Source organism: Trachypithecus francoisi, unplaced genomic scaffold (assembly GCF_009764315.1).
Source record: "Trachypithecus francoisi isolate TF-2019V2 unplaced genomic scaffold, Tfra_2.0 Lachesis_group6, whole genome shotgun sequence".
Taxonomy (NCBI): Eukaryota; Metazoa; Chordata; class Mammalia; order Primates; family Cercopithecidae; genus Trachypithecus; species Trachypithecus francoisi.
The window spans coordinates 26,540,150-26,565,636 of NW_022681471.1; the positions used below are offsets into that span (position 1 = coordinate 26,540,150).

General features: G+C 38.6%; 2 protein-coding genes across 3 annotated transcripts in view; both read left to right on the top strand.

Moving 5' to 3' along the window:
- The window catches only part of CLIC2 (chloride intracellular channel 2), a 37,243-nt gene extending 24,142 nt beyond the window's left edge, over positions 1-13,101 (top strand). The window contains exons 4-6 of one of the 2 annotated variants that reach the window (XM_033200953.1): positions 10,251-10,357; positions 10,958-11,139; positions 12,245-13,101. In XM_033200953.1, coding sequence (XP_033056844.1) covers positions 10,251-10,357; positions 10,958-11,139; positions 12,245-12,406 — 451 coding nt within the window. In that variant the 3' untranslated portion in view covers positions 12,407-13,101. The remainder of the gene's footprint in view (positions 1-10,250; positions 10,358-10,957; positions 11,140-12,244) is intronic. The other variant, XM_033200954.1, reaches the window with a different exon arrangement.
- Positions 13,102-18,140: 5,039 nt separating this feature from the next.
- RAB39B (RAB39B, member RAS oncogene family) lies at positions 18,141-23,876 on the top strand. The gene is made up of 2 exons (XM_033201498.1): positions 18,141-18,709; positions 21,469-23,876. The coding sequence occupies exons 1-2, from the start codon at positions 18,495-18,497 to the stop codon at positions 21,893-21,895; spliced, it is 642 nt and encodes a 213-aa protein (XP_033057389.1). The 5' UTR covers positions 18,141-18,494; the 3' UTR covers positions 21,896-23,876.
- Positions 23,877-25,487: the final 1,611 nt, after the last annotated feature.

The following is a 25,487-nucleotide window of genomic DNA, read 5'->3' on the forward strand; positions in this document are numbered from 1 at the left end:
CCTTGATACCATCCTCCAACCCTCAGTCCATCAATAGCCTTAAAAATGGCAGCTTATATTGCAGGTGCAGGTTACTGGTACCAGAGGAAGTGATATTGACCTTACTTTCAATGAACTGTGATTGTGTGGTTTGACCTATCTGGTGGTTCCCTGAAGGATTACCTCAATGGTTTACCTTTTTGTCACCTGCACTAGAGCTTCCCCAGGGCTGAGTCACCTTCCCTGGTGGTGTTTGTGGAAAGCATTTTATTTTATTTTATTTTTTTAATTTTTTTTTATTATTATACTTTAAGTTCTAGGGTACATGTGCATAGCGTGCAGGTTTGTTACATATGTATACTTGTGCCATGTTGGTGTGCTGCACCCATCAACTCGTCAGCACCCATCAATTCATCATTTATATCAGGTATGACTCCCAGTGCAATCCTTCCCCCCTCCCCCCTCCCCATGATAGGCCCCGGTGTGTGATGTTCCCCTTCCTGAGTCCAAGTGATCTCATTGTTTAATTCCCACCTATGAGTGAGAACATGTGGTGTTTGGTTTTCTGTTCTTGTGATAGTTTGCTAAGAATGGTGGTTTCCAGCTGCATCCATGTCCCCACAAAGGACGCAAACTCATCCTTTTTTATGGCTGCATAGTATTCCATGGTGTATATGTGCCACATTTTGTTTTTTTTGTTTGTTTGTTTGTTTTTTATTATACTTTAAGTTCTAGGGTACATGTGCATAACGTGCAGGTTTGTTACATATGTATACTTGTGCCATGTTAGTGTGCTGCACCCATCAACTCGTCAGCACCATCAATTCGTCATTATATCAGGTATAACTCCCAATGCAATCCCTCCCCCCTCCCCCCTCCCCATGATAGGCCCCAGTGTGTGATGTTCCCCTTCCCGAGTCCAAGTGATGTCATTGTTCAGTTCCCACCTATGAGTGAGAACATGCGGTGTTTGGTTTTCTGTTCTTATGATAGTTTGCTAAGAATGATGGTTTCCAGCTGCATCCATGTCCCTACAAAGGACGCAAACTCATCCTTTTTTATGGCTGCATAATATCCATGGTGTATATGTGCCACATTTTCTTCATCCAGTCTGTCACAGATGGACATTTGGGTTGATTCCAAGTCTTTGCTATTGTGAATAGTGCCGCAATAAACATACGTGTGCATGTGTCTTTATAGCAGCATGATTTATAGTCCTTTGGGTATATACCCAGTAGTGGGATGGCTGGGTCATATGGTACATCTACTTCTAGATCCTTGAGGAATCGCCATACTGTTTTCCATAATGGTTGAACTAGTTTACAATCCCACCAACAGTGTAAAAGTGTTCCTATTTCTCCACATCCTCTCCAACACCTGTTGTTTCCTGACTTTTTAATGATTGCCATTCTAACTGGTATGAGATGGTATCTCATTGTGGTTTTGATGTTCATTTCTCTGATGGCGAGTGATGATGAGCATTTTTTCATGTGTCTGTTGGCTGTATGAATGTCTTCTTTTGAGAAATGTCTGTTCATATCCGTTGCCCACTTTTTGATGGGGTTGTTTGTTTTTTTCTTGTATATTTGTTTGAGTTCTTTGTAGATTCTGGATATTAGCCCTTTCTCAGATGAGTAGATTGCAAAAATTTTCTCCCATTCTGTAGGTTGCCTGTTCACTCTGATGGTAGTTTCTTTTGCTGTGCAGAAGCTCTTTAGTTTAATTAGATCCCATTTGTCGATTTTGGCTTTTGCTGCCGTTGCTTTTGATGTTTTAGACATGAAGTCCTTGCCCATGCCTATGTCCTGAATGGTACTACCTAGGTTTTCTTCTAGGGTTTTTATGGTATTAGGTCTAACATTTAAGTCTCTAAGGTGGGAACTGAACATGAGATCACTTGGACTCAGGAAGGGGAGCATCACACACTGGGGCCTATCATGGGGAGGGGGGAGGGGGGAGGGATTGCATTGGGAGTTATACCTGATATAAATGATGAATTGATGGGTGCTGACGAGTTGATGGGTGCAGCACACCAACGTGGCACAAGTATACATATGTAACAAACCTGCACGCTATGCACATGTACCCTAGAACTTAAAGTATAATAAAAAAATTTAAAAAATTAAAATAAACAACTGTCTTGACTATGTTTTAAAAGCTACAGAAAGCCAAAAAAAGTCTCAACAAATAAAGAATATCAATAAAAATGCAGAAATTATAAAAATAAGCCAAATAGAAATTCTGAAGCTGAAAAGTATAATAATGTTCAAAAAGTTCACTAGAAGTTTTCTTTTTTTAAATTTTATTTTAAGTTCAGGGGTATTTGTACAAGTTTGTTACATAGGTAAACTTGTATCTTAAGGGTTTGTTGCACAGATTATTTCATCACTTTGGTATTAAGCCTAGTACTCATTAGTTATTTTTCCTAATTCTCTCCCTTCTCCCACTCTCCACCCTCTGATAGGCCCCAGTATGTGTAGTTCCCCTCTATGTGTCTGTGTTTTCTCATCATTTAGCTCCCATTTATAAGTGAAAATATGCATTATTATTTGGATTTATCTTTCTGCATTAGTTTGCTAAGAATAACAGCTTCCAGCTCCATCCATGTCCCTGCAAAGGACATGATCTTGTTCTGTTTTATGGCTGCATAGTATTTCCTAGTGTATATGTACCACCTTTTCTTTTATCCAGTCTATCATTGTTGAGCATTTAGGCTGATTCCATGTCTTTGCTATTGTGAACAGTGCTACAGTGAACATACATGTGCCTCTGTCATTATAATAGAATGATTTATATTCCTTTGAGTATATACCCAGTTATGGGATTGCTGGGTCAAACTGTATTTGTTTTTAGATCTTTGATGAATCATCATACTGTCTTCCACAATGGTTGAACTAATTTACACTCCCACTGACAGTGTATAAGTGTTTGCTTTTCTCCACAACCTTGCAAGCATCTGTTATTTCTTTACTTTTTAGTAATAGCCATTCTAACTGGTGTGAGATGGCATCTCATTGTGGTTTTGATTTGCATTTCTCCAATGATCAGTAATGCACTTTTTTCATATGCTTATTTGTTGCATGTATGTCTTCTTTTGAAAAGTGTCTGTGCATATCCTTTGCCAACTTTTTAATGTGATTTTTTTCTTGTAAATTTGTTTAAGTTCCTTATAGATGCTGGATGTTAGACCTTTGTCAGATGCGTAGTTTGGAAAAATTTTCTCCCATTCTGTAGGTTGTTTGTTTACTCTGTTGACAGTTTCTTTTGCTGTGTAGAAGCTCTTTAGTTTAATTAAATTCCATTTGTCAATTTTTGCTTTTGTTGCAATTGCTTTTGGCATCATGAAATCTTTGCCTATTCCTATGTCCTGAATGGTATTGCCTATGTTGTCTTCCAGGGTTTTCATAGTTTTGGGTTGTACACTTAAGTTTTTAATCCATCTTGTGTTAATTTTTGTATATGATGTGAGGAAGGGGTCCAGTTTCAATCATCTGCATATGGCTAGCCAGTTATCCCAGCACCATTTATTGAACAGGGAATCCTTTCCCCATTGCTTGTTGGTTGCTGTCAGGTTTGTCAAAGATAAGATAGTTTTATGTATGTGGTGTTATTTCTGGGTTCTCTTCTGTTTCATTGGTCTCTGTGCCTGTTTTTATACCAGTACCATGCTGTTTTGGTTACTATAACCCTGTAGTATAGTTTGAAGTCAGGTAGTGTGATGTCTCCAGCTTTGTCCTGTTTGCTTACAATTGCTTTGGCTATTTGGGCTCTTTTTTGGTTCCATATGAATTTTAAAATAGTTTTTTCTAGTTCTGTGAAGAATCTCAATGGGAGCTTAATAGGAATAGTATTGGATCTATAAATTGCTTTGGGCAGTATGGCCATTTTAACAACATTGATTCTTCTTATCCATGAGCATGGAATGTTTTTCCATTTGTTTGTGCCAAGTAGACTTTATCCCTGGAATGCAAGGTTGGTTCAACATACAAAAATCAACATATGTGATTCGTCACATAAACAGAACTAAAGACAAAAACCTCATGACTACCTCATTACATGCAGAAAAGGCTTTTGTTAAAGTTCAACATCCATTCATTTAAAAAAAACTCTCAATAAACTAGGTATTGAAAAAACATACCTCAAAATAAGAGCCGTATATGAAAATCCTACACCCAACATTATACTGAATGGGCAAAAGCTGGAAGCATTCCCCTTAAAGATGAGCACAAGACAAGTATGCCCTTTCTCACCACTCCTATTCAACATAGTATTGGAAGGCCTGCCCAGGGCAATCAGGCAAAAGAAAGAAATAAAGAGCATTCAAATAGGAAGAGAGGAAATGAAAGTATCCCTGTTTGCAGGTCACATGATCCTATATCTAGAAAACCCCACGGTCTCAGCCCAAAAGCTTATTAAGCTGATAAACATCTTCACTAAAGTCTTGGGATACAAAATCAATATGCAAAAATCACTAGCATTCCCATAAACCAAAAACAGTCAAGCCGAGAGCCAAATCAGGAAAAAAAAAAAAAAAAAAACACATTCACAACTGCCACAAAAAGAATAAAATACCCAGGAATACAACTAACTAGGAGGTGAAAGATCTCTACAAGGAGAACTGCAAACCACTGCTCAAAGAAATCAGAGATTACTAGAGGTTTTCTACAACAAACTTGAACAGAGAAAAAAAAAATCAGCAAAATGGAACATAGGTCAGTTGAAATTATTTAGTCTGCAGAAAGAGAAGATAAAGAATAGAACTTGAAACCTGTGGAGCACCACCAAATTTACCAAGCTGTACATAATGAGAGTCCCAGAGGGAAGGGATGAAGAGAAAGAGGTAGAAAGAATATTTGAAAAAAATTATGGCTGACAATTTGATGAAGGAACTTGCTCTACACATCCAGGAAACTCAATGAACTCCAAGTAGAATAAACTCAAAGTGATCCATAACAAGATGCACTATAATCAAATTATATAAAGCCAAAGCCAAAGAAAGGATTTTAAAAGCATTAAGGAAGAGGCAATTCATCACATAGAAGGGATCTTCAATAAGATTAACAAAAGATTTCTCATCAGAAACCATGGTGGCCAGAAGAAGAGAGAAGACATATTTAAAGTGCTAAAAGAAAAAAAAAAAAAAAACCTGTCAACCAATAATTCTCTATTTGGCAAAAATGATCCTTCAAAAATAAAGGAGAAATTAAAACACTCTACATGAACAAAAATTGAGGAATTTATTGCTAGTAGACCTGCCCTACAAGATGCTATAGGGAGTCCTCCAGACAGAAATGAGAGGACACCAGACAGAAACATGAAGCCATATGAAGAAATAAATAATACCAGTAAAAGACAAAAAGTACATGATTATCTCAATTGATGCATAAAAAAAGCATTTGACAAACTCTAACACCATTTCATGATAAAAAATACTTAACAAACTAGGAATAGAAAATAGCTTCTACAATCTGATAAAGGCCATATATGAAGAGCCCACATTGCCAAGACAATCCTAAGTCAAAAGAACAAAGCTGGAAACATCATGCTACCTGACTTCAAACTATACTACAAGGCTACAGTAACCAAAACAGCATGGTACTGGTACCAAAACAGAGATATAGACCAATGGAACAGAACAGAGCCCTCAGAAATAATACCACACATCTACAACCATCTGATCTTTGACAAACCTGACAAAAACAAGAAATGGGGAAAGGATTCCCTATTTGATAAATGGTGCTAGGAAAACTGGATAGCCATATGTAGAAAGCTGAAACTGGATCCCTTCCTTACACCTAATTAATTAATTAATACAAAAATTAATTCAAGATGATTAAAGACTTAAATGTTAGACCTAAAACCACAAAAACCCTAGAAGAAAACCTAGGCAATACCATTCAGAACATAGGCATGGGCAAGAACTTCATGACTAAAACACCAAAAGCAATGGCAACAAAAGCCAAAATTGACAAATGGGATCTAATTAAACTAAAGAGCTTCTGCACAGCAAAAGAAACTACCATCAGAGTGAAGAGGCAGCCTACAGAATCGGAGAAAATTTTTACAATCTACCCATCTGACAAAGGGCTAATATCCAGAATCTACAAAGAACTCAAACAAATTTACAAGAAAAAATCAAACAACCCCATCAAAGAGTGGGCAAAGGATATGAACAGACACTTCTCAAAAGAAGACATTTATGCAGCCAACAGACACATGAAAAAATGCTCATCATCACTGGTCATCAGAGAAATGCAAATCAAAACTACAATGAGATACCATCTCATACCAGTTAGAATGGCAATCATTAAAAAGTCAGGAAACAACAGGTGCCGGAGAGGATGTGGAGAAATAGGAACACTTTTACACTGTTGGTGGGATTGTAAACTAGTTCAACCATTGTGGAAGACAGTGTGGTGATTCTCAAGGATCTAGAACTAGAAATACCATTTGACCCAGCCATCCCATTACTGGGTATATACCCAAAGGATTATAAATCATGCTGCTATAAAGACACATGCACATGTATGTTTATGGCGGCACTCTTCACAATAGCAAAGACTTGGAACCAACCCAAATGTCCATCAATGATAGACTGGATTAAGAAAATGTGGCACAGATACACCATGGAATACTATGCAGCCATAAAAAAGGATGAGTTCATGTCCTTTGTAGGGACATGGATGCAGCTGGAAACCATCATTCTCAGCAAACTATCACAAGGACAAAAAACCAAACACTGCATGTTCTCACTCATAGGTGGGAATTGAACAATGAGAACACTTGGACACAGGAAGGGGAACATCACACACCAGATCCTATTGTGGGGAGGGGGTAGTGGGAGGGATAGTATTAGGAGATATACCTAATGTAAATGATGAGTTAATGGGTGCAGCACACCAACATGGCACATGTATACATATGTAACAAACGTGCAGTTGTGCACATGTACCCTAGAACTTAAAGTATAATAAAAAAAAGAAATGAAAAAATACATTGCACAGATGAAATATGATCATGCATTTACAGCATTTAGCACAGTTTCTGACATAATAAAATACCCAATAAAACAACAACAAAAAAGAAAAACCCACAGCTGACATTGTACTCAACAGTGAAGGACTGAAGTTTTTCCCCTTAAGATCAGAAACAAGACAAGGATGTTCATTGTGGTTGGAAAAAATAATTGATATAATTTCAATCTTCTTAAGTGGTTAAGAATTGTTTTGTGGCCTAACATATGATCTATCCTGGTGAATATTCTGCATGCACTTGAAAATAATGGTTATTCTGCTACTGTTGCCCAAAGTCTGGGGTTGAAGAGGCCAGCTTAGTACTGGGTTGGACCTGAAGCCTAGGGCTGTGTGGGCCAGCCTTTTTTGGGCTGGGTTGGAGCCTGGTCTGGGCGTGAAGCCTGAGCTTGAATGGGCCAGCCTGAAATCTGGGGCCACCAGGGTTGGCCTGGAGTCTGTACCCATAAGGGCTATATTGGAGGCTGAATCTTTGGGTGCTGACCTGGTACCTGAGGTCATGGGGGCCAGCCTGGAGCTGAGGTCCACGGGTGTCAATGTGGCACTGGGACAGACTCAAAGCCTGGGAGTGTGAAGGCCAGCCTGGAGCTGAGTTGGTCTGGATACTGGGTCTGTGGGTGTTTGCCTTAAACTGGGGTCCAAACATGCTAGTCTTGTGATGGAGAGGGTCTGAAAGCTGAGTCTGGGGGTACAGTGGCTGTCCTGAAGTGAAGGGGCTGTCTTGGAGGGGTGCAAGCCTGGAGGTATGACCTGCTGCTGAAGGAAGCCTGGAGTCTGGGGCTACTGGCCCAAGGATGGGAGACTACATCTGCAGGGATGGCCTGGACACTGGGGCTACAAGGGCTGGCCTAGTGCCCAAGTCTGTGGGGACCAGCCTAAAGTCTGGGATAATCATGGCCTGTCCAGGGCTAGACTTTACTGTGTTGGGCTCAGTGTTTGGGTCTCAGGCAAAGTCTGGTGTTCACTTACTTCTTCTTCTCCCAAAGAAAGGGCATCTCTCTCCATATTGTGTTGCCTGGGGTGGGGAAGGCATAACACAGGTAATTTAAAACTGTCCTGCTAAAGAGAAAAATAGAGCAAAAGAGGAGAACTAGTGATATTATGGAAAGGAGTGATGTTGCAGTGTTACATTGAGCGTCCACAGAAAGGCTTCACTTAGAAAGAGATACCCATGAAAAAGACCTGAAGGAAAAGTGGGGGCAAGGCATGCACATATGTGAGAGAAAATGCATATGTCCCCCTCATCTAAGGGCAGACCAAGTTAAAAGGCTCTGGGGCAGGAGCTTTCCAGGCCTATTTGAATGATAGCAAGAAAGTCTGTGTCATAATTGAGCGAGTGAGGGATATGAGAGAAGTAAGGTGGGATCACATCATGTGGGTCCTTATAGGCTACTGTAATGAATTAGGCTGTGACTCAATAAGATAAGACAATTGCAGAGTACTGAGTAGGGGAAAGCCATCACTCTGGCTTCTGGGTGGTTAATAGAGTGGGTGGGAAAGAAGGTGGCTCATATCATGTGGGTTCTTGTAGACCACTGTGAGCACTTGGGCTCTAACTCTGAGATGAGGACATTGCAGGATAATGAGTAGGGGAAAGGCATGATATGACTTACATTTTAACATGATTGCTCTATGGGTGGAGAATATTCCTAGTGTACGAGGGACAAGTATGGGAGTAGGGATATTAGTCAGGAGGATGTTACAGTAATGTAGGCTTTGGACTGGGCAGGGGCAGGGTAGGTGGACAGATTCTGGATACATTTTGAAAGGTAAGCTGACCAGAGTTGCTGATAGATCAAATGTCGAGTTAGAGGGAAAGAGAGGAATCAGGGAAGATACCTAAGTTTTTGACCTGACCATTTCTAGCTTGCAGTGAGTTTTTTGTGTTATGAAAAGGAATTGAGTGTTTTAGCCTTTGTTTGTATTGTATATATTAAGGTATATCACATGAGGTCTTGATATACATATACATAGTGCAATGATTACTACAGTCAAGTAAATTAACATATCCATCGCTTCATATAGTTACCCTTTTTATATGGTAAGAGCACCTAAAATCTATCCTTTGCAAATTTTCCGTATGCAATATTATAGTCTTCATATTTACATTACATCTCTAGACTTCCTCATTCTACGTAACTGCAACTTTGTACCCTTCGACCAACATCTCCCTATTTCCTCCCCCCACTGTCCGTGGTAATCACTGCTCTATTCTTTTTTTCTATATATTTCACCTTTTAAAGATGCCACACATAAGTGAGATCATGGAGTATTTGTCTTTCTGTGCCTGGCTTATTTCACTTACCACAATGTCATCCAGGTTCATCCATGTTGTTGCAAATGACAGGATTTCATTATTTTTCAGGCTGATTAATATTCTAGTATACATATAATATCACAATTTCTATATCCATTCATGTATTGATGAGAACTTAGGTGGTTTCTCCATGTAAACATGGGAGCACAGATATCTCCATGAGGTGCTGATTTTTTCTTGAATACTTTTCCACATCTAGTCATTATCATGGGTTTTCTTATTTGATTTGTTAATGTGGTGAATTATATTATTACATTATTTTATTTAATTATGCTAACTGAGCTTTGTATTACTAAGAGAGGATATCTGGCTACTTTTTTCCCATTTTCTCCATCCAATTTATTCCATCACTTGTTTTATAAGTTGCAATATTTGAAATCATATTTTTCTTTTTCTTTTCTTTTTTATTGAGACTGAGTTTCACTTTTGTCCCCTAGGCTGGAGTGCAATGGCACGATCTCAGCTCACTGCAACCTCCACCTGCCAGCTTCAAGCAGTTCTCCTACCTCAGCTTCCTGAGTAGCTGGGACTACAGGCGCCCACTACCACGCCCAGCTAATGTTTGTGTTTTTAGTAGAGGCGGGATTTCACTATGTTAGCCAGGCTGGTCTCAAACTCCTGACATCAGGTGATCCAGCCACTTCAGCCTCCCAAAGTGCTGGGATTACAGGCGTGAGCCACTGCGCCCAGCCAAAACAGATAAATGAGCTTTGGATTCCAGGCAACTGATTTCCCCGTGAACTTTAGAAACTAAAGTGTTCTGAGATTGGAAAAAAATATAAACTTCTACTGAGAGACTTCTAAGGGTGTTTAGTTTCCAGCGCAATTTTCCGGAACTTCTATTTTCAGTATAGTGCAAGCTAGGGCACCTGGTCTCTGTCATGTTACGTGCAAATGATAGTTGACTCGTGTTTCTTTTTAAGGTACCCTCACCTGAGTCCCAAGTACAAGGAGTCTTTTGATGTGGGCTGTAACCTCTTTGCCAAATTTTCTGCATACATTAAGAATACGCAAAAGGAGGCAAATAAGAGTAAGATACCTTTCTTTAAATCTCTGTTTTTCCTCACTTTCATACTCTCACTCAGCAAAAATAGAATTTTCCTGAATATATAGTATATTTGGGGGACTAGCCTAGTCTTCCCCTCATTGTCTGTTCTCTCCTCTGAAATTCCCTTGCATGAAGTTTTATTAGATTTAGAACTCAAGATTCAATATAGCAATTACCAGGTGTGAACTAACTGCAAGACTGTGTACCTTTAAGGTTTCTTAAACTGTGGCACCTACCATTTCCCATGAACATTCTTAAATAGGTTTATTGTCCTCTGAGTCACAAGAACTGTGTTTTTTCTTTCACTTTCTAACTCTTCTGAGTTGGATAACATGTGTCACTTTTCTTTCTTTTACTCTCCTGCCAATGCACCTCCCTAAGAAAAACCCAAAAGATTTACACTCACTATTTGAGCTTACTTTGTCGTATCAGTGAGTAGTTGAGCATTCTAAATAGTTAACTAGATGTTGAAGAGCCAGTGTAAGCAGTATGTATAGATAGAGGTGTCTAAATGTGAGGAAAGCATATTTAGAATGTATTTAGTCAAAAGACAATACATTTACAAGTACTTCATTGTCTCAGATTTTGAAAAATCTCTGCTCAAAGAATTCAAGCGTCTGGATGACTACTTAAACACCCCACTTCTGGATGAAATTGATCCAGACAGTGCTGAGGAACCCACAGTTTCCAGAAGACTATTCTTGGATGGGGATCAGCTAACACTGGCTGATTGTAGCTTGTTACCCAAGCTGAATATTATTAAAGTAAGTCTTTATAGGGCAGGCTGAATGGGTGGGAGGGGTTTGCCAGTTGCCAGCACAAAGCACAGTGACCTTCCAGTGCAGTATTATTATATTATAGCTTTCTCATTATCATCATCATCATCATGTGTAGTATCTACATCTCTTTTTTCTCTTTAGACGGGAAATCCATAATGATCTCTTCTGGGAAGTATTAAAACTTGTTTCTTTTTTTTTTTCTTTTTTGAGATAGGATCTTGCTCTGTCACCCAGGTTGGAGTGCAGTGGCATGATCAAGGCTTATTGCAACCCCCAGCTCCGAGGCTCGAGCAGTCTTCCCACCCCAGCCTCTTGAGTAGCTGGGACTACAGGTGCACGCCACTACGCCCAGCTAATTTTTTGTACTTTTTGTAGAGACAGGGTTTCACCATGTTGCGCAGGCTGGTCTTGAACTCCTGGGCTCAAGTGATCCGCCTGCCTCGGCCTCCCAAAGTGCTAGAATTACAGGCGCGAGCCACCGCGCCCGGCCAAACTTCTTTCTTTCTTTCTAAATCAGAAGTTATTTGCCACTGTCTTGTCTTTATTTTATAAAGGATAATAATATTACCTAGTTTACAGAATTGTTAAGAGAATTAAATAAATTAAAGCATTTAAAATGCTTAGAACAGTGCCTAGATCATAATAGGGAATAATCAATTTGGGCTATTCATATTATGATGAATTAATCATAAATTTAACAAATATTTATTGCACAGACTTATGCAGAATTTGCTCTCTGAGTCCTATGCCAAACACAGAGAATACGTAAAGAAATAAGACATAGGACTCTAAATAAAGTCTTAGTCTAGTGGTGGTGGATATGTGCTCATTTTCTGTGCTTCCTTCCACTAAATATAGTCATAATTAAATATGGAATCAATATAAACACGACTGTAAGCATATGGTTTTGTCAACATTTGTAGACAAAACATCAAAATAGTCCAAGATTCGAGTCTACTTCATAGTTTATTTTATAGTGCTTTTTGTGTCGATAAGATGCCTTTGATAATCTTGACTTCTAAGATATATTTCTACATAGTAGACATATTACTGATGCCTTTCTTTTTCCTCTTTTTTTGCAAAATTCTAGGTTGCTGCCAAGAAATATCGTGACTTTGACATTCCAGCAGAATTCTCAGGAGTCTGGCGTTATCTCCACAATGCCTATGCCCGTGAAGAATTTACCCACACGTGTCCTGAAGACAAAGAAATTGAAAATACTTATGCAAATGTAGCTAAACAGAAGAGTTAGGACAGCTCTTACAGGAGAAAAGGCTGTATTTGTGATCAGATTTTACTTAATGACATATTAGAAAAGTTTTTGCAAATAAGAATATGAAAAATACTGTTTCTTCTGTCCAACTCTCTTATGAAAAGGAACTCTGTATTTTCTGTTAGCCATAAACAATCTGTCCACCGTATTTTACAGGTCTTCACACTTTTACTTAATTTTCTTTATTTGTATGGCAAACCACTGCAATCCTGAATGACATGGAAAGCATCACGATCTTTTGCCCTTTGCTTGAATTCCTGGAATGCATACATGTAAGCTAAACAGATGTCTGCAGTTATAAATGTCATAAGTAGAGGTACAATCTCACCCTGCTCCTTAGAAACATTTCCATATAAATTGCTAAAATAATTCCACATTTTTCTTAGTTTAATATATACATGAGTTTATTTCTGATACAAATAACAAATTCAGAGAGTGAGCATATCAGAGAGGCAGATTCTAAAAGAATGATTTTTAAAATCAGCTCCAGGAAGAGATCAAGATCAATTGGTCGTAGAACAGCATTTGACGCCTAGAACTATGACCATCTCATGGCCAGAGATGAGAATGTAGCCTTTGTGACCAGATTATATTATTTTTAAATGAAGAAGCACTCATTAAATAAAACGTAATTTTAAAAAACCAGAAACGAAGTCAACTGAATCTTTTATTCATAGAAATGAAAAGGAAAATAAGAAATGTGGCTGACCAAAAGGTCTTGTTGTTGTCCATAAAAGGATAAGGTAAACAGTCCTTAGATAATTATAAAACTTTCTACAAAAGTTAAAATGTTACATTACTATACATATTCAGATTCACTTGTTAAAGTACCCTTAAATCTGGAAACAAAAGCTGAACTTAACTCTTGCTCCCTCAAAGGAGAAACACAAGCATAAGTGCAGCATTTAAAAAGGAAAATATGGGGTTATATTTAGTTTTTGGTTGATAACCTTTGAGATACATCCTCTCATCAGCATATTTCAGAATACATGCAATACACTAGCAAGTTACAATTGATAGAATACATTTGAAATAAGCCAGGCACAGAAAGACAAACACCACATGATCTCACTCATATGTGGAATTTTAAAAAGTTGATGTCACACAAGTAGAGGGTAGAATCATGGTTACCGGGGGCTGGGCAGAGAAAGAAGGCAGAGGCACTGAAAGATGTTGGTAAGTGCCCATTATACATTTAAAAATAAATTTTAAAAACCTTCAGTTAAACAACTCTTGATTTAAAGGAAAAATATAAACCAAAACTACAGTACCTCTAAAACAAATAATGATGATGTAAACACTTCATATCAGAATCCATGGGATAAATATAAAGCAGTGATCAGAGGAAATTTTATAACACTAAACACTGCTATTAGTAAAAATAAAAGATTGAAAATAAATTGATTAAATATTGAGCTAGCAAAAATTTTTTAAATGTGCACAACAATGTGAATATACTTAACACTTCTCAACTCTCTGCTTCAAAATAGTTAAGATTATGAGTTTTAAGCTATGTGTTTTTAACACAACTTTTAAAAAATGTCCAAAGGGATGGTGGTAGAGCACCAGCAAAAAAACAAAAAGAAACTTATAATAAGTACAACAAATTAAGTAAAAGAACACAAGAAATTAACAAAAAAAGTAAGAATTAACAAGAGAATCGAAATAGCATACACCTAGTTAATGAATCAAAATCCTTATTTTTTAAAAGATTGACAATATAGACAAACCACTAGCTACATTAATCAAAATAAAACAGAGAAAGCAAAAGTATGCAAAATAAAGAATGGGGAAAAAACTAGTAGAAGAAAATTAAGACTTTGTAAGAGACTACTTTGCAGACTTCTATGCAAATAAATTTCAAAATCTAGATAATAGAGATAATTTCCTAGGAAAGTAATGATTACCAAAAACAACTTTATTAGAGATATAAAAATTAAAGAGATCAATCTTCATAGAAGAAACAGAGAACATTTGATTCTACGACCAGGACAGGGGAAATATGAGATGGACCTGGAGAATCTCATAGTACCAGAAAGTAAGGAATTTAAAAAAAAAGATGAGGGCATGGCAAAGGGATAGAGGAGTCATCCCGAAAGATTGCCAAATTTGGGAAAATTCCAGCAATAAAATATAGATACTCCTCACCTTCTGATGGAGCTATGACTTGATAAAGCCATCATAAGTTAGAAATATTACAAGTTGAAAAGGCATTTAATACCACAGCAAACCCATCATAAAGTCAAAAAATCATAGGTCAAACCATAAGTCCAGATGCTCCTCAGCTTACCATGCAATTACGTCCCAATAAACCCACCATAAACTTGAACTTACTATTTAAAATAAATAAATAAAAACTATTAGGACTAATAAGCAAGTTCAGCAAGGTTGGAGGATATAAAATCAATATACAAAAATTAAATTGCATTTTATAAACTTGCAAGGAGCAATCTAAAAATGAAAATAAGAAAACAAGGGCCGGGCGCGGTGGCTCAAGCCTGTCATCCCAGCACTTTGGGAGGCCGAGACGGGCGGATCACGAGGTCAGGAGATCGAGACCATCCTGGCTAACACGGTGAAACCCCGTCTCTACTAAAAAATACAAAAAACTAGCCGGGCGAGGTGGCGGGCGCCTGTAGTCCCAGCTACTCGGGAGGCTGAGGCAGGAGAATGGCGGGAACCCGGGAGGCGGAGCTTGCAGTGAGCTGAGATCCGGCCACTGCACTCCAGCCCGGGCGACAGAGTGAGACTCCGTCTCAAAAAAAAAAAACAAAAACAAACAAAAAAAGAAAACAATTCCATTCACAATAGTATCATAAGTAACAAAACACTTGAAGTACAAAACTTATACACTGAACACTATGAAACATTGTTAAAACAATTTTTAAAAACCTAAATAAATGGAATGATATCCATCTTGTGCTCATGGATGGAAACACTTAATTTTGTTAAGACAACAATACTCTCCAAATTGATCTACACAGTCAAATCAATACCTATCAACATTCCAATTGCTTTATTTGCAGAAACTGATAAGCTGTTCTTAAAATTCATATGAAATTGCAAAGGGCTCCAAATAACCAAAACAATCTTTGAAAAGATTGGATCCTCCTCAGTAGGAGGACTCACACTTTCTGATTTCAGAACTTTCTACAAAGCTACAACAGTCAAGACAGTGTCATACTGGCATAAGGGCAGATATATAGACCGATGTGTATTGGCCATTTCATTTCCTCTTCTGGGAATTGTCTCTTTATATACTTTGTATTTTTTATGTGTAATCTTTTATCACTGCCTTACTGTTTTAAAAAAAAATCAGCTTTATTAGCATAGAAATAGAAAGTCCAAAAATACATCCATACGTCCATGGTCAATTGATTTTCCAGAGTGTCAAAATCATTTCATAGAGAAAGAATAGTATCCTCAATAGAGTGCTGGGATAGCTGGATATCCACATGCAAAGGAATGAATTTGAACCCCTTCGTCACACCATGCATAAAAAATGAACACAAAATAGATCATAGATCTAAATGAATGAACGAAAACTATAAAACTCTTAGAAGAAAGCATGAGTAAATGTTCATGACCTTGGATTTGGCAAAGTATTCTTAGACATGACACCAGAAGCATGAGCAACAAAATGGAAACTCGATAAATTGTACTTCTTAAAAATCTAAAATCTAAAACTTTGTTTGGACACCCTCAAGAAAGTGAAAAAAAAAAGAACACACCGAATTGGAAAAAATATTTACAAATCATATATCTGATAAAGGACTTGTATCTAGCATATATAAAGAACTCTTACAACTCAATAATACAAAGACTAGCAGTCCAGTTTAAAAATGGGCAAAAGGGCCGGGCGCGGTGGCTCAAGCCTGTAATCCCAGCACTTTGGGAGGCCGAGACGGGCGGATCACGAGGTCAGGAGATCGAGACCATCCTGGCGAACACTGTGAAACCCCGTCTCTACTAAAAAAAAAAAATACAAAAAATTAGCCGGGCGAGATGGCGGGCGCCTGTAGTCCCAGCTACTCGGGAGGCTGAGGCGAGAGAGATGGCGTAAACCCGGGAGGCGGAGCTTGCAGTGAGCTGAGATCCGGCCACTGCACTCCAGCCTGGGCGACCAGAGCGAGACTCCGTCTCAAAAAAAAAAAAAAAAAAAAATGGGCAAAAGATCTAAGAATATTTTTCAAGGAAGATACACAAATGGCCAATAAGAATGTAAAAATATGCTTGAAGTCACCAGTCATTAGGGAAATGCAAATCAAACTACAATAAGGTACCACTTCACATCCATGTTAGATAGAATGTGGAGAAATTGGAACCACATATGCTGCCAGTGGGATGTAATATGGTACAGCCACTGTGAAAAAGTCAGGCATTTCATCAAAGGGTTAGACAGAGTTGCCACAGGACTGAGAAATTCCACTCTTAGGTATAAATCCCAAAAAATTGAAACCAGATATTTTTTAAAAACTTGTACATGAATGTTCAACGGTAGGATTATTTAGAATAGCCAAAAGGTGGGAACAACCCAAATGTCCCTCAATGAATGAATGGATAAACAAGATGTGGTCTATCCATACAATGGAATAGTATTCAGCACAAAAAGGAATGAAGTACTGATACTTGTTATAGTGTGAATGAACCTTGAAAACATTATGCTAGGTGAAAGCAGCCAGTCACAAAAATGCACATATTATGTGATTCCACGTATATGAAATGTTCAGAATAGGGAAATTTATAGAGACAGAAAGTACATTAATGGTTGCCAAAGGCTGGAGGAACATAGGATAGAGAGATGATAGCTAAAAGGTTCTGGGTTATTTTTTGAAGTGATAAAAATGTTCTAAAATTAACTGTGGTGATAGTTGTACATATTTGTGAGTATATTAAAAATCTATGCTAAGAATTTTTCACTATAAACGGGTGAATTCTACAGTATGTGAATTTCCATGTTAATAAGGCTGATTTTTTTAAAAGAGTAAGGCAATGATAAAAGATTACACACAAAAAATACAAAGGATATGAAAAGACAATTCCCAGAAGAGGAAATGAAGTGGTCAATACACAAGACTTGGTATTGACCTCATCAGTAGTCAGAGAAATGTAAAATAAAGCAATGAGACGTATTTTTATTTAACTACATTCTATTGACAAGAATTAAGAAAGAATAAAACATACATATGATGCTTGAAATAATGCAGAGCAATGACCTTTTCACACATTGTAGTAGAGTTTAAACTGCTAAATAGTTTTGGAAAGTAGAATGGCCATGTCCATTAAATTTAAAATACTCATACTCTTTGAATTCATGGCCCCTCTTTTAAGACTCTAGCTCATAGAAATAAAATACGTGTGACTACACTTTAAAGAATCTTTATTGCAGCATTGTTATGACAAAAGGGAAATTAGGTGGAAATGGAAAGATATTTATGATGCTTTATTAACTGCAGAAAGCAATTATTAATTGAAAGTAAGGCCTCAGTTTAATTTTTGTAAAAACAAACAGCAATAAATGTATATGGGAATACAAACACATATAATATTTGTGTGTTTACGTGAGCATGGAAACACTTGTAGACTAATATATAATTACGTACCTTCCCTTTCTTGAGTAGTTTTGTATTGCTTTGCTAGTTTCAATGAAAAGGTATGACATTTGCAGTTTGAACGACAGAAAACATTTTTAATTAACAGAAGGTGGGTGGGGTAATTAGAAAGAGAGGGAACGCGCTAATTTTGCAGCCATTTTGTGTGCGCTCCTCTTACAGACAGTGCGGCGGCCCAGGCGTCGCGTCTACGCGGGGGATTACAGTAACCGGGTTGTCAGTGATGAGTCAGAGTGCGTGGTGCTGATGCTGCTGCCATTTCATCACCTTTGCGAGCGCAGCATCCATCCCTCCGCTATCCGGGCGCCTGGGCCTACCCAGCTTCGGGTTCCCAGGTCAGCGATGCGCTCGCAGCAGAGCTAGATCCTGCCGAGCCGCGCTCTCTGAGGCGTCGGCTGGGCGCCCCCTCCCGCCGTCCCCGGTCCGAGCCAAGGAGACCTAGCAGAGCCGCGGCCATGGAGGCCATCTGGCTGTACCAGTTCCGGCTCATTGTCATCGGGGATTCCACAGTGGGCAAGTCCTGCCTGATCCGCCGCTTCACCGAGGGTCGCTTTGCCCAGGTTTCTGACCCCACCGTGGGGGTGGATTTTTTCTCCCGCTTGGTGGAGATCGAGCCGGGAAAACGCATCAAGCTCCAGATCTGGGATACCGCGGGTCAAGAGAGGTTCAGGTGGGAGCGCAGTCCGGGCCCGCAAGCAGTGGGAGGGTCTTCGGGGTTTACACAGCCTCTGGGGAGAGAGACCTTCCTGGTCCTAGTCGCGGTCCAGGAGGGCAACACTAAGGGTCTTGGGGATTCTACCGAAGCCCACCTTTGGCTAACCCGGAGTTCAGTGCAAGGAAAGAAGCGCCCTGGCAGGGAAGGCCGGTCAATAACGCATATTGCTTGCACCACAACTCCACCAACCTGCCCCTTGGTGGCTAATAAACTAGCTGGAATTGATTTCTGTATCTGTAATTCATCCATCTCAGTCCCTATGTTATGTACTTTCAAAAATGTTCCCAGGTCCTCCTAACATAACTGACAGAGATTTAGATACATAAATACATGTGTATTATGTTTTATTTCCATGTCTGTGTGTGTGCACATATATATGCTAACATATGTTCTAACATAAAGGAAATACATACGATTGATTCCTTCTTGCAACCAGCACACATTCAGTGATCATCTACTATGTGCCAGACTCCGGGCTTGTTTCTGGAAAACAGTGTGAGGCAACTCACACAAGGGGATGCCATGTAATCAAAACAGACAAAGCCCCTTCACTCTTGGAACTTCTGTGCTAACATAGGTGAGGGAAATAGATAATCAGCAATTACAAAAATGTGTCTTGTTCATATTTGTATGCCCACTCCCTACTGTAACACTTGGCACATAATGAATATGCTTAATTTCAATTGAATAATCAATGAATATGTTTACTTTCACTCAAAACCCTTTGCTTTGCTTTTGTAGCATGTATTATTTGTAATTAAATGTATGAACACAGAGGAGGAAAGGTTAACTGGAGAAGATAAGACCGGATGAGTATGACTGCCCAAGCAAAGACAGGAAACGCCCAGGGATAGGAAACAGCATGAATAAAGACAGAAGTGAGAGGGAGCAGAGTGTACACAGAAAACTTTACAGGGAACAATTTGAACTAAAGTAGAGCAGCAGGAACCAGATCAAGAAAACTCAATAGCCCAAGTTTATGATCATTTGCTCATTTATCTATTGAAAACTAACTAAGCATAGAAGATACTGGTTGGGTAATTGAAGAGTGGTAAGGAGAAATAATTACAAATTTAAGTTGCCTCCAGCTCCTCACTTCCACAAACAACACTGTGGAAAATTCCTTGTACAGGTTCACTTTGAACTTGTGATTGCATTTCTCCTAAGCAAAGAAAGGTATCTTTTATGTGTTTGTCGGAATTTCTTTCTATATGAACAGCCTGTTCACATCCACTGCTTATTATTTATTGGGCAGTATGGACTTGTAAGAGTACTTTATAGATTAAGAATATTAACGCTTTCCTGTCATGTATGTTGTAACATATATTCCTAGTTTATCATTTGTCTTTTCACATTATTTAAGATTTTTTAATGTAAGGAGGAATTTAAGGTTTATGTAGCCTTATGTCCATGCTTAGAAGGCCTTTGTCACTTTCTTTGCTAAGTACTCACAAACAATTGATTTCTTGAATCAAGCTTTTCACAAATCAAAACCTTTGTTTGTTCATGTCTACTTTTCTGGTAAATCTACCATTCTCCATGAATATTCAAACCTAAGAGACAAGAAATGCTTTCAGTCCCCAAGGCTGATTTGCCTGATTCTGGAGACTTAAACTCATTTGTAAGTTTTACTTTTACCATCATCTAGCTTGGACTGTAGGTCCCTGGACAATGCTTGTTCTGTTAACACTGGGCCATTTTCCCTAAGCTATTGAGTCCTTCATTGTCTATCTTCTTTATCTGAGAAGACAGAAAACCTAAAAATAGACATAGATTAAAAAAATCACAGTAGTCTAAAGCAAGTGATTGCAGAGACAAATAGGTCTGTACCCTGTAATAAGCTTTAATACACTGTAAGCAAAGTGCCATAATGTATATTTATAATGAGGCTCCTCAAGTCAAGAAGTTAAAACATGTGAAGTTTCTTCTGATGGCTCCTGAGTTGGCCTCTCTGAAATGTGTCAGGAAATAGGGCTGAGAGGCACTTTGCCTGAACCCTTCACCATCTTTCTTTTTCCATTCCCACAGGCCTGGAAAATAAAAAATAAAATTGTGTTTCTCCTCACAGAAGAGATTGAGGATCCCTGTTAGCTAATAGTAATAATTAATCATAATAATAATGGAAAGAGAAAAACATGGTAATGATAAATGGAAAAAATGGAGTATAGAGCAAGATACCTACTTTAAATATTTTGTTAACTATCATAAATTCATTTCTATGTTTTAAAAATCCTGTTTCAACTACTAGCATTTGTAATGAACTCTCTACGTCACAGAACACTTTAATATCCATTGTTTCATTTTGCCTCATGGTAACACTGTGACTTAGGTATCCTATTTTGCAGAAAAGGAAGTTTCTGTCAGTTATTCAGATTTGGGGGGTGGGAGAGTTAGTTGTAGTTTTACCTGAAGGCATGAAATAGAACTAAGTTATGTCCCAGGGTCACTCTCCAGTGCTGAATCCATGGAAAATGCCTAAAAGTTCATGAGTGTTCATTTCTAGAAGATACCCATCTCAAAGTTTTACCCAATTGGAAACTCACATATTAGTAGTATTATGGAGTGCCATTTGTATTCCCTTGTTTAAAAAAAAAAGAAAATCATTTTTATCAAAGGACTGTGTCAATAACCAGGAACACTTGAATAGACTGAGTTCATTGACATGCAGAAGTTTGGGCACGGCCTTTATTCTTTACTTCTTTCTTGTGTTTTAGATCCATCACTCGCGCCTACTACAGGAACTCAGTAGGTGGTCTTCTCTTATTTGACATTACCAACCGCAGGTCCTTCCAGAATGTCCATGAGTGGTTAGAAGAGACCAAAGTACACGTTCAGCCCTACCAAATTGTATTTGTTCTGGTGGGTCACAAGTGTGACCTGGATACACAGAGGCAAGTGACTCGCCACGAGGCCGAGAAACTGGCTGCTGCATACGGCATGAAGTACATTGAAACGTCAGCCCGAGATGCCATTAATGTGGAGAAAGCCTTCACAGACCTGACAAGAGACATATATGAGCTGGTTAAAAGGGGGGAGATTACAATCCAGGAGGGCTGGGAGGGGGTGAAGAGTGGATTTGTACCAAATGTGGTTCACTCTTCAGAAGAGGTTGTCAAATCAGAGAGGAGATGTTTGTGCTAGTCAGCTCTTCTATTTCCAAAACATGCTCTCCTACTTGAACTGAAAAGTAAGAGAAATAAATAGAATCTTTGTGTAACTGACGAGAACTCAACCTCCATTTGGATACCAAGTGAGCCTCCTTCTCAGGGGGACTCTGACAGACTCATGTGCGGGTGGATGGGGGTGCCTGCGTGCTGTGACCAAGGGACTGAACTGTGGCCCATGCTAGGCAGTGGCTGCTCCATCAGCCCTTTGTGGACCACATGTTAAGGGCCTGGGGTTTAGGAAGCTAAGTCCCAGGAAAGCATAGCTACAGACAGGACAACTATTACTTGGTATTTGAGCTCACTCACAGGCCATGAACATAAAGAAACACATAAAGGGGACAAAGATTATGAGCTCTACTTATTCCATGAGAATACCCTGCACCAAAGGTGTTTTCTGGGTTTGGTTAAAAGGTACCAATTAGCTTTTAACAGCTTATCTGTAAAATGAGGAACATAGACCAAAAGGTCTGGTGTTCAAGTAAAGATGATGTGAATATGAAAGAAAGGCTATCTACACAGTTATTAGCACATTTGAACACCCTTGTGATAGAATTACCAGCTGTATGAAACAAACTGTCCCGTGCAAATTACCCGATAACTAGGAAAGGGACAAAGGTAAAGCCCATTCAGGTATTATTGACAAGAGGGCTTTAAACAAGTGAATAATTGCACAACTAAAAAGACATTCGAACTGTGTGGGCTATAAGGTGTTCTTATCACCAAGACACTGGATTTTTATTGAAAGGAACCACATACAGCAATGGCAATGGGGAGTGGGATAGGGATAAAATACTCACCCCAAATGACCTTGGCCACCTGTCTGCCGTATATGTACACTGAGCTCCTGTCTACCCAAGAGAGTCAGCCCTTAATTCTCAGGTGAACAAACAGCTAACTGCATCAGCAAACTGGAATGGCTGGCTTGAAGTTTCCATTATTTTCTTGAAGAGAGGTGATGCTTTAAATTACTTTTTGGATTGTAGCCAGTTCAGCTAGGCAAAAGCCATACTTTTCACAATTAAAAAAAAACTATTCTGATTAGAGTCAGGTTTCTCATATCCATTGTGATAGGAAGGCCTAAGAATGGCAAATTGCTTTGAGATATAATATTGAACTTCAGCATGAATGTGACTGAATCTGAAAGTTTGGGAATTTGCTTCAGCCAGAATAAAGAAGCCAAATCATGAAAATTATGGAAGACTGTTCTGCCACCTGTGCCCCAAACCACTTTGGATCAATTCACAGCATTAATTACAAGTGAACTGATCATCTTCTCTATATTCATTTCACAAGAGCTGGCTTAGGTGGGGTAATTAAATTGCCACCTTTATGGTTGTAAAAGACAAATAAAACATGGCAAATTTGATTAACACAAAATTTCATCAACTGCTATACTTAAGTATTTAGAAGATTCTGAAAGCAAGATTATCCAGTGGGTAAATGAGAGTTGAGTGGATTCTGTCAGTTCAAAAAAGGAAAGAAACAAAACTTCTCTACAATTTTCTTGACTAAAATTTATTGTATGTACACTATTCCCACTCCTGGCATTTTTTGGCAGGTTTAAAAATATTCAGCATAAATCCAGCAGAGGTGGCTGAGCTTAATTGCTTAAATAAGTTCTAGAAAATTTAAAAATCATTTTAGTAGAATTCAGTACCGTTGTCACTGCAATAAGTGGGTTTTAGAAAATAAGTGTGAAAAAAATCAGGTGTTAATATAATACTAAGGATAAAGCTTTAGAAGCTATTTTACTACATAGGTAAAGAAAAGATAAACTAACTTGTAACAAAGACCACAACTGCATGTTGGATTAGATTGTCTCATATTTCAGAATAAAATGTACTGTATACTTTTCCTCACTTTGTTGTGCACTGTAATGAAATGTGAACAATGCTTTATTTAGCTGTATGTGAATGAAAATATGCTTGTATTTAGTAAAATGATTGATTATGTGACTGTGAGATTCCAAGTGTGTGTTATAGCTATTTCCAGAATCTGTTACTACAGTGTAGCAACTCTACTACCAAGGATATCAATAAGATGTAACATATACCATACACAATCGTATTCACCATTATCTTAAAGTCAGAAAGAGAATGATTTTTGAAAGTTATCTGACCATTATATCAAAAGTCACTGGGACCTCAGTACTTCCTGGTGAGCCTAGGCCACTTTGAGAAAAGTTGGTTCCGTCAAGCCTAAATCTTCATCGTGGTGATTTTAAATCAAGAGTCTTAATTCTGTTGCCAGGTAGTTGATTACAACTATTATATTCCCTGGAAAGCCTTCTTTTTTCCAGGCTAAGTTACCTCAGCTTTTTCAAATCCTACTACGGCATATTTTTTATGCCAGGATCACTTACAGTGTGGCACCGACATAAGAACACTATAGTTTAGCACATTTCCCAGGATTGATAGTACACATGTGGGTGGGGGGAGGGTAAGAAAAAAAGGAAAGATAATGGATTCTGAGTCTGGGCATAAGTAGATAGGTAGGCTAAGTTCTGTACAGCTTTATCACTTTCATAGTTAAGAGGGAAAGGAAGGGAGGGAAGGGGAGAACAAGGAAAGAAAAAAGGAAAAAACAACAATGTAATATCCCCTTCTCCTTAAAATGCTCCCCAGGGCTTGATCATTTTTTCTTCATTTATATTAATTCTCTTGGTGGCTTCATTCAGTCCCATGGCTATAAATTAAATCTATAAGCCAATCAGTCCTGGATTTTTATCTTCAACTTGTCTATTTCCCATGGACTCCAGACCCTTATAACCAACTGCTTGCCTGACATCCCCACTTGAATGTCTATCAGGCATCACAAATTTAACATGTCCCAAATCAGGCTCCTAATCTTCCTCCCCAAATGTGTCCCTCTCATAGTCTTCCCCTCCTCAGTAAATGGCAACTTTGTCCTTTCATCTACCTTTGCCAAAAATCTTGGTATCATCCTTGACTCCTTTCTTTCATAGTCCACATCTGATCTATCGGGAAATTATGCTGGCTCTACCTTAAAAGTATAACCAGAATATGACAGCTTTTCACCATTGTCAATGCTAACGCACTGGTGCTGTCCGCTATCATTTTTCCGAATTATTGTGATAGCTGGTCTCCCTGCTGCCACTCATCTCCCCTTCCCCACCCCTGCCATGCTTGCAGTCTATTCTCTACATAGCAGCTAGAAGGAGCCTAATAAAACATTAGTTATAAGCAATCATCTACTCATAATTCTCCAGTGGTTATACATTTTACTCAGCTTAAAACCCAAAGTCCTTCCAATGGCCTGCAGAAGAACCCTGGAAATAAATTCTATCTCCATCTCATCACCTCTGTAACCTCATTTCCTAACCCTCTTTATTTTACTCCAGTTACATGGGTTCCTTTCCTGTTCTTCAAACGCACTAAGCACATTCCCACCTCAGGGACTTTGTATTTCCTTTTCCCTCTGTCTAGAATTCTTTTTTTTTTTTTTTTTTTTTTTTTTGAGGCGGAGTCTCGCTCTGTCGCCCAGGCTGGAGTGCAGTGGCCGGATCTCAGCTCACTGCAAGCTCCGCCTCCCGGGTTTACGCCATT

Excerpts from the sequence above, each read along its gene's own strand:
- RAB39B (XM_033201498.1), top strand. The coding sequence starts at position 18,495 with ATGGAGGCCATCTGGCTGTACCAGTTCCGGCTCATTGTCATCGGGGAT. Across the intron at positions 18,710-21,468 it reads GCGGGTCAAGAGAGGTTCAG|ATCCATCACTCGCGCCTACT; the intron begins GTGGGAGCGCAG and ends CTTGTGTTTTAG.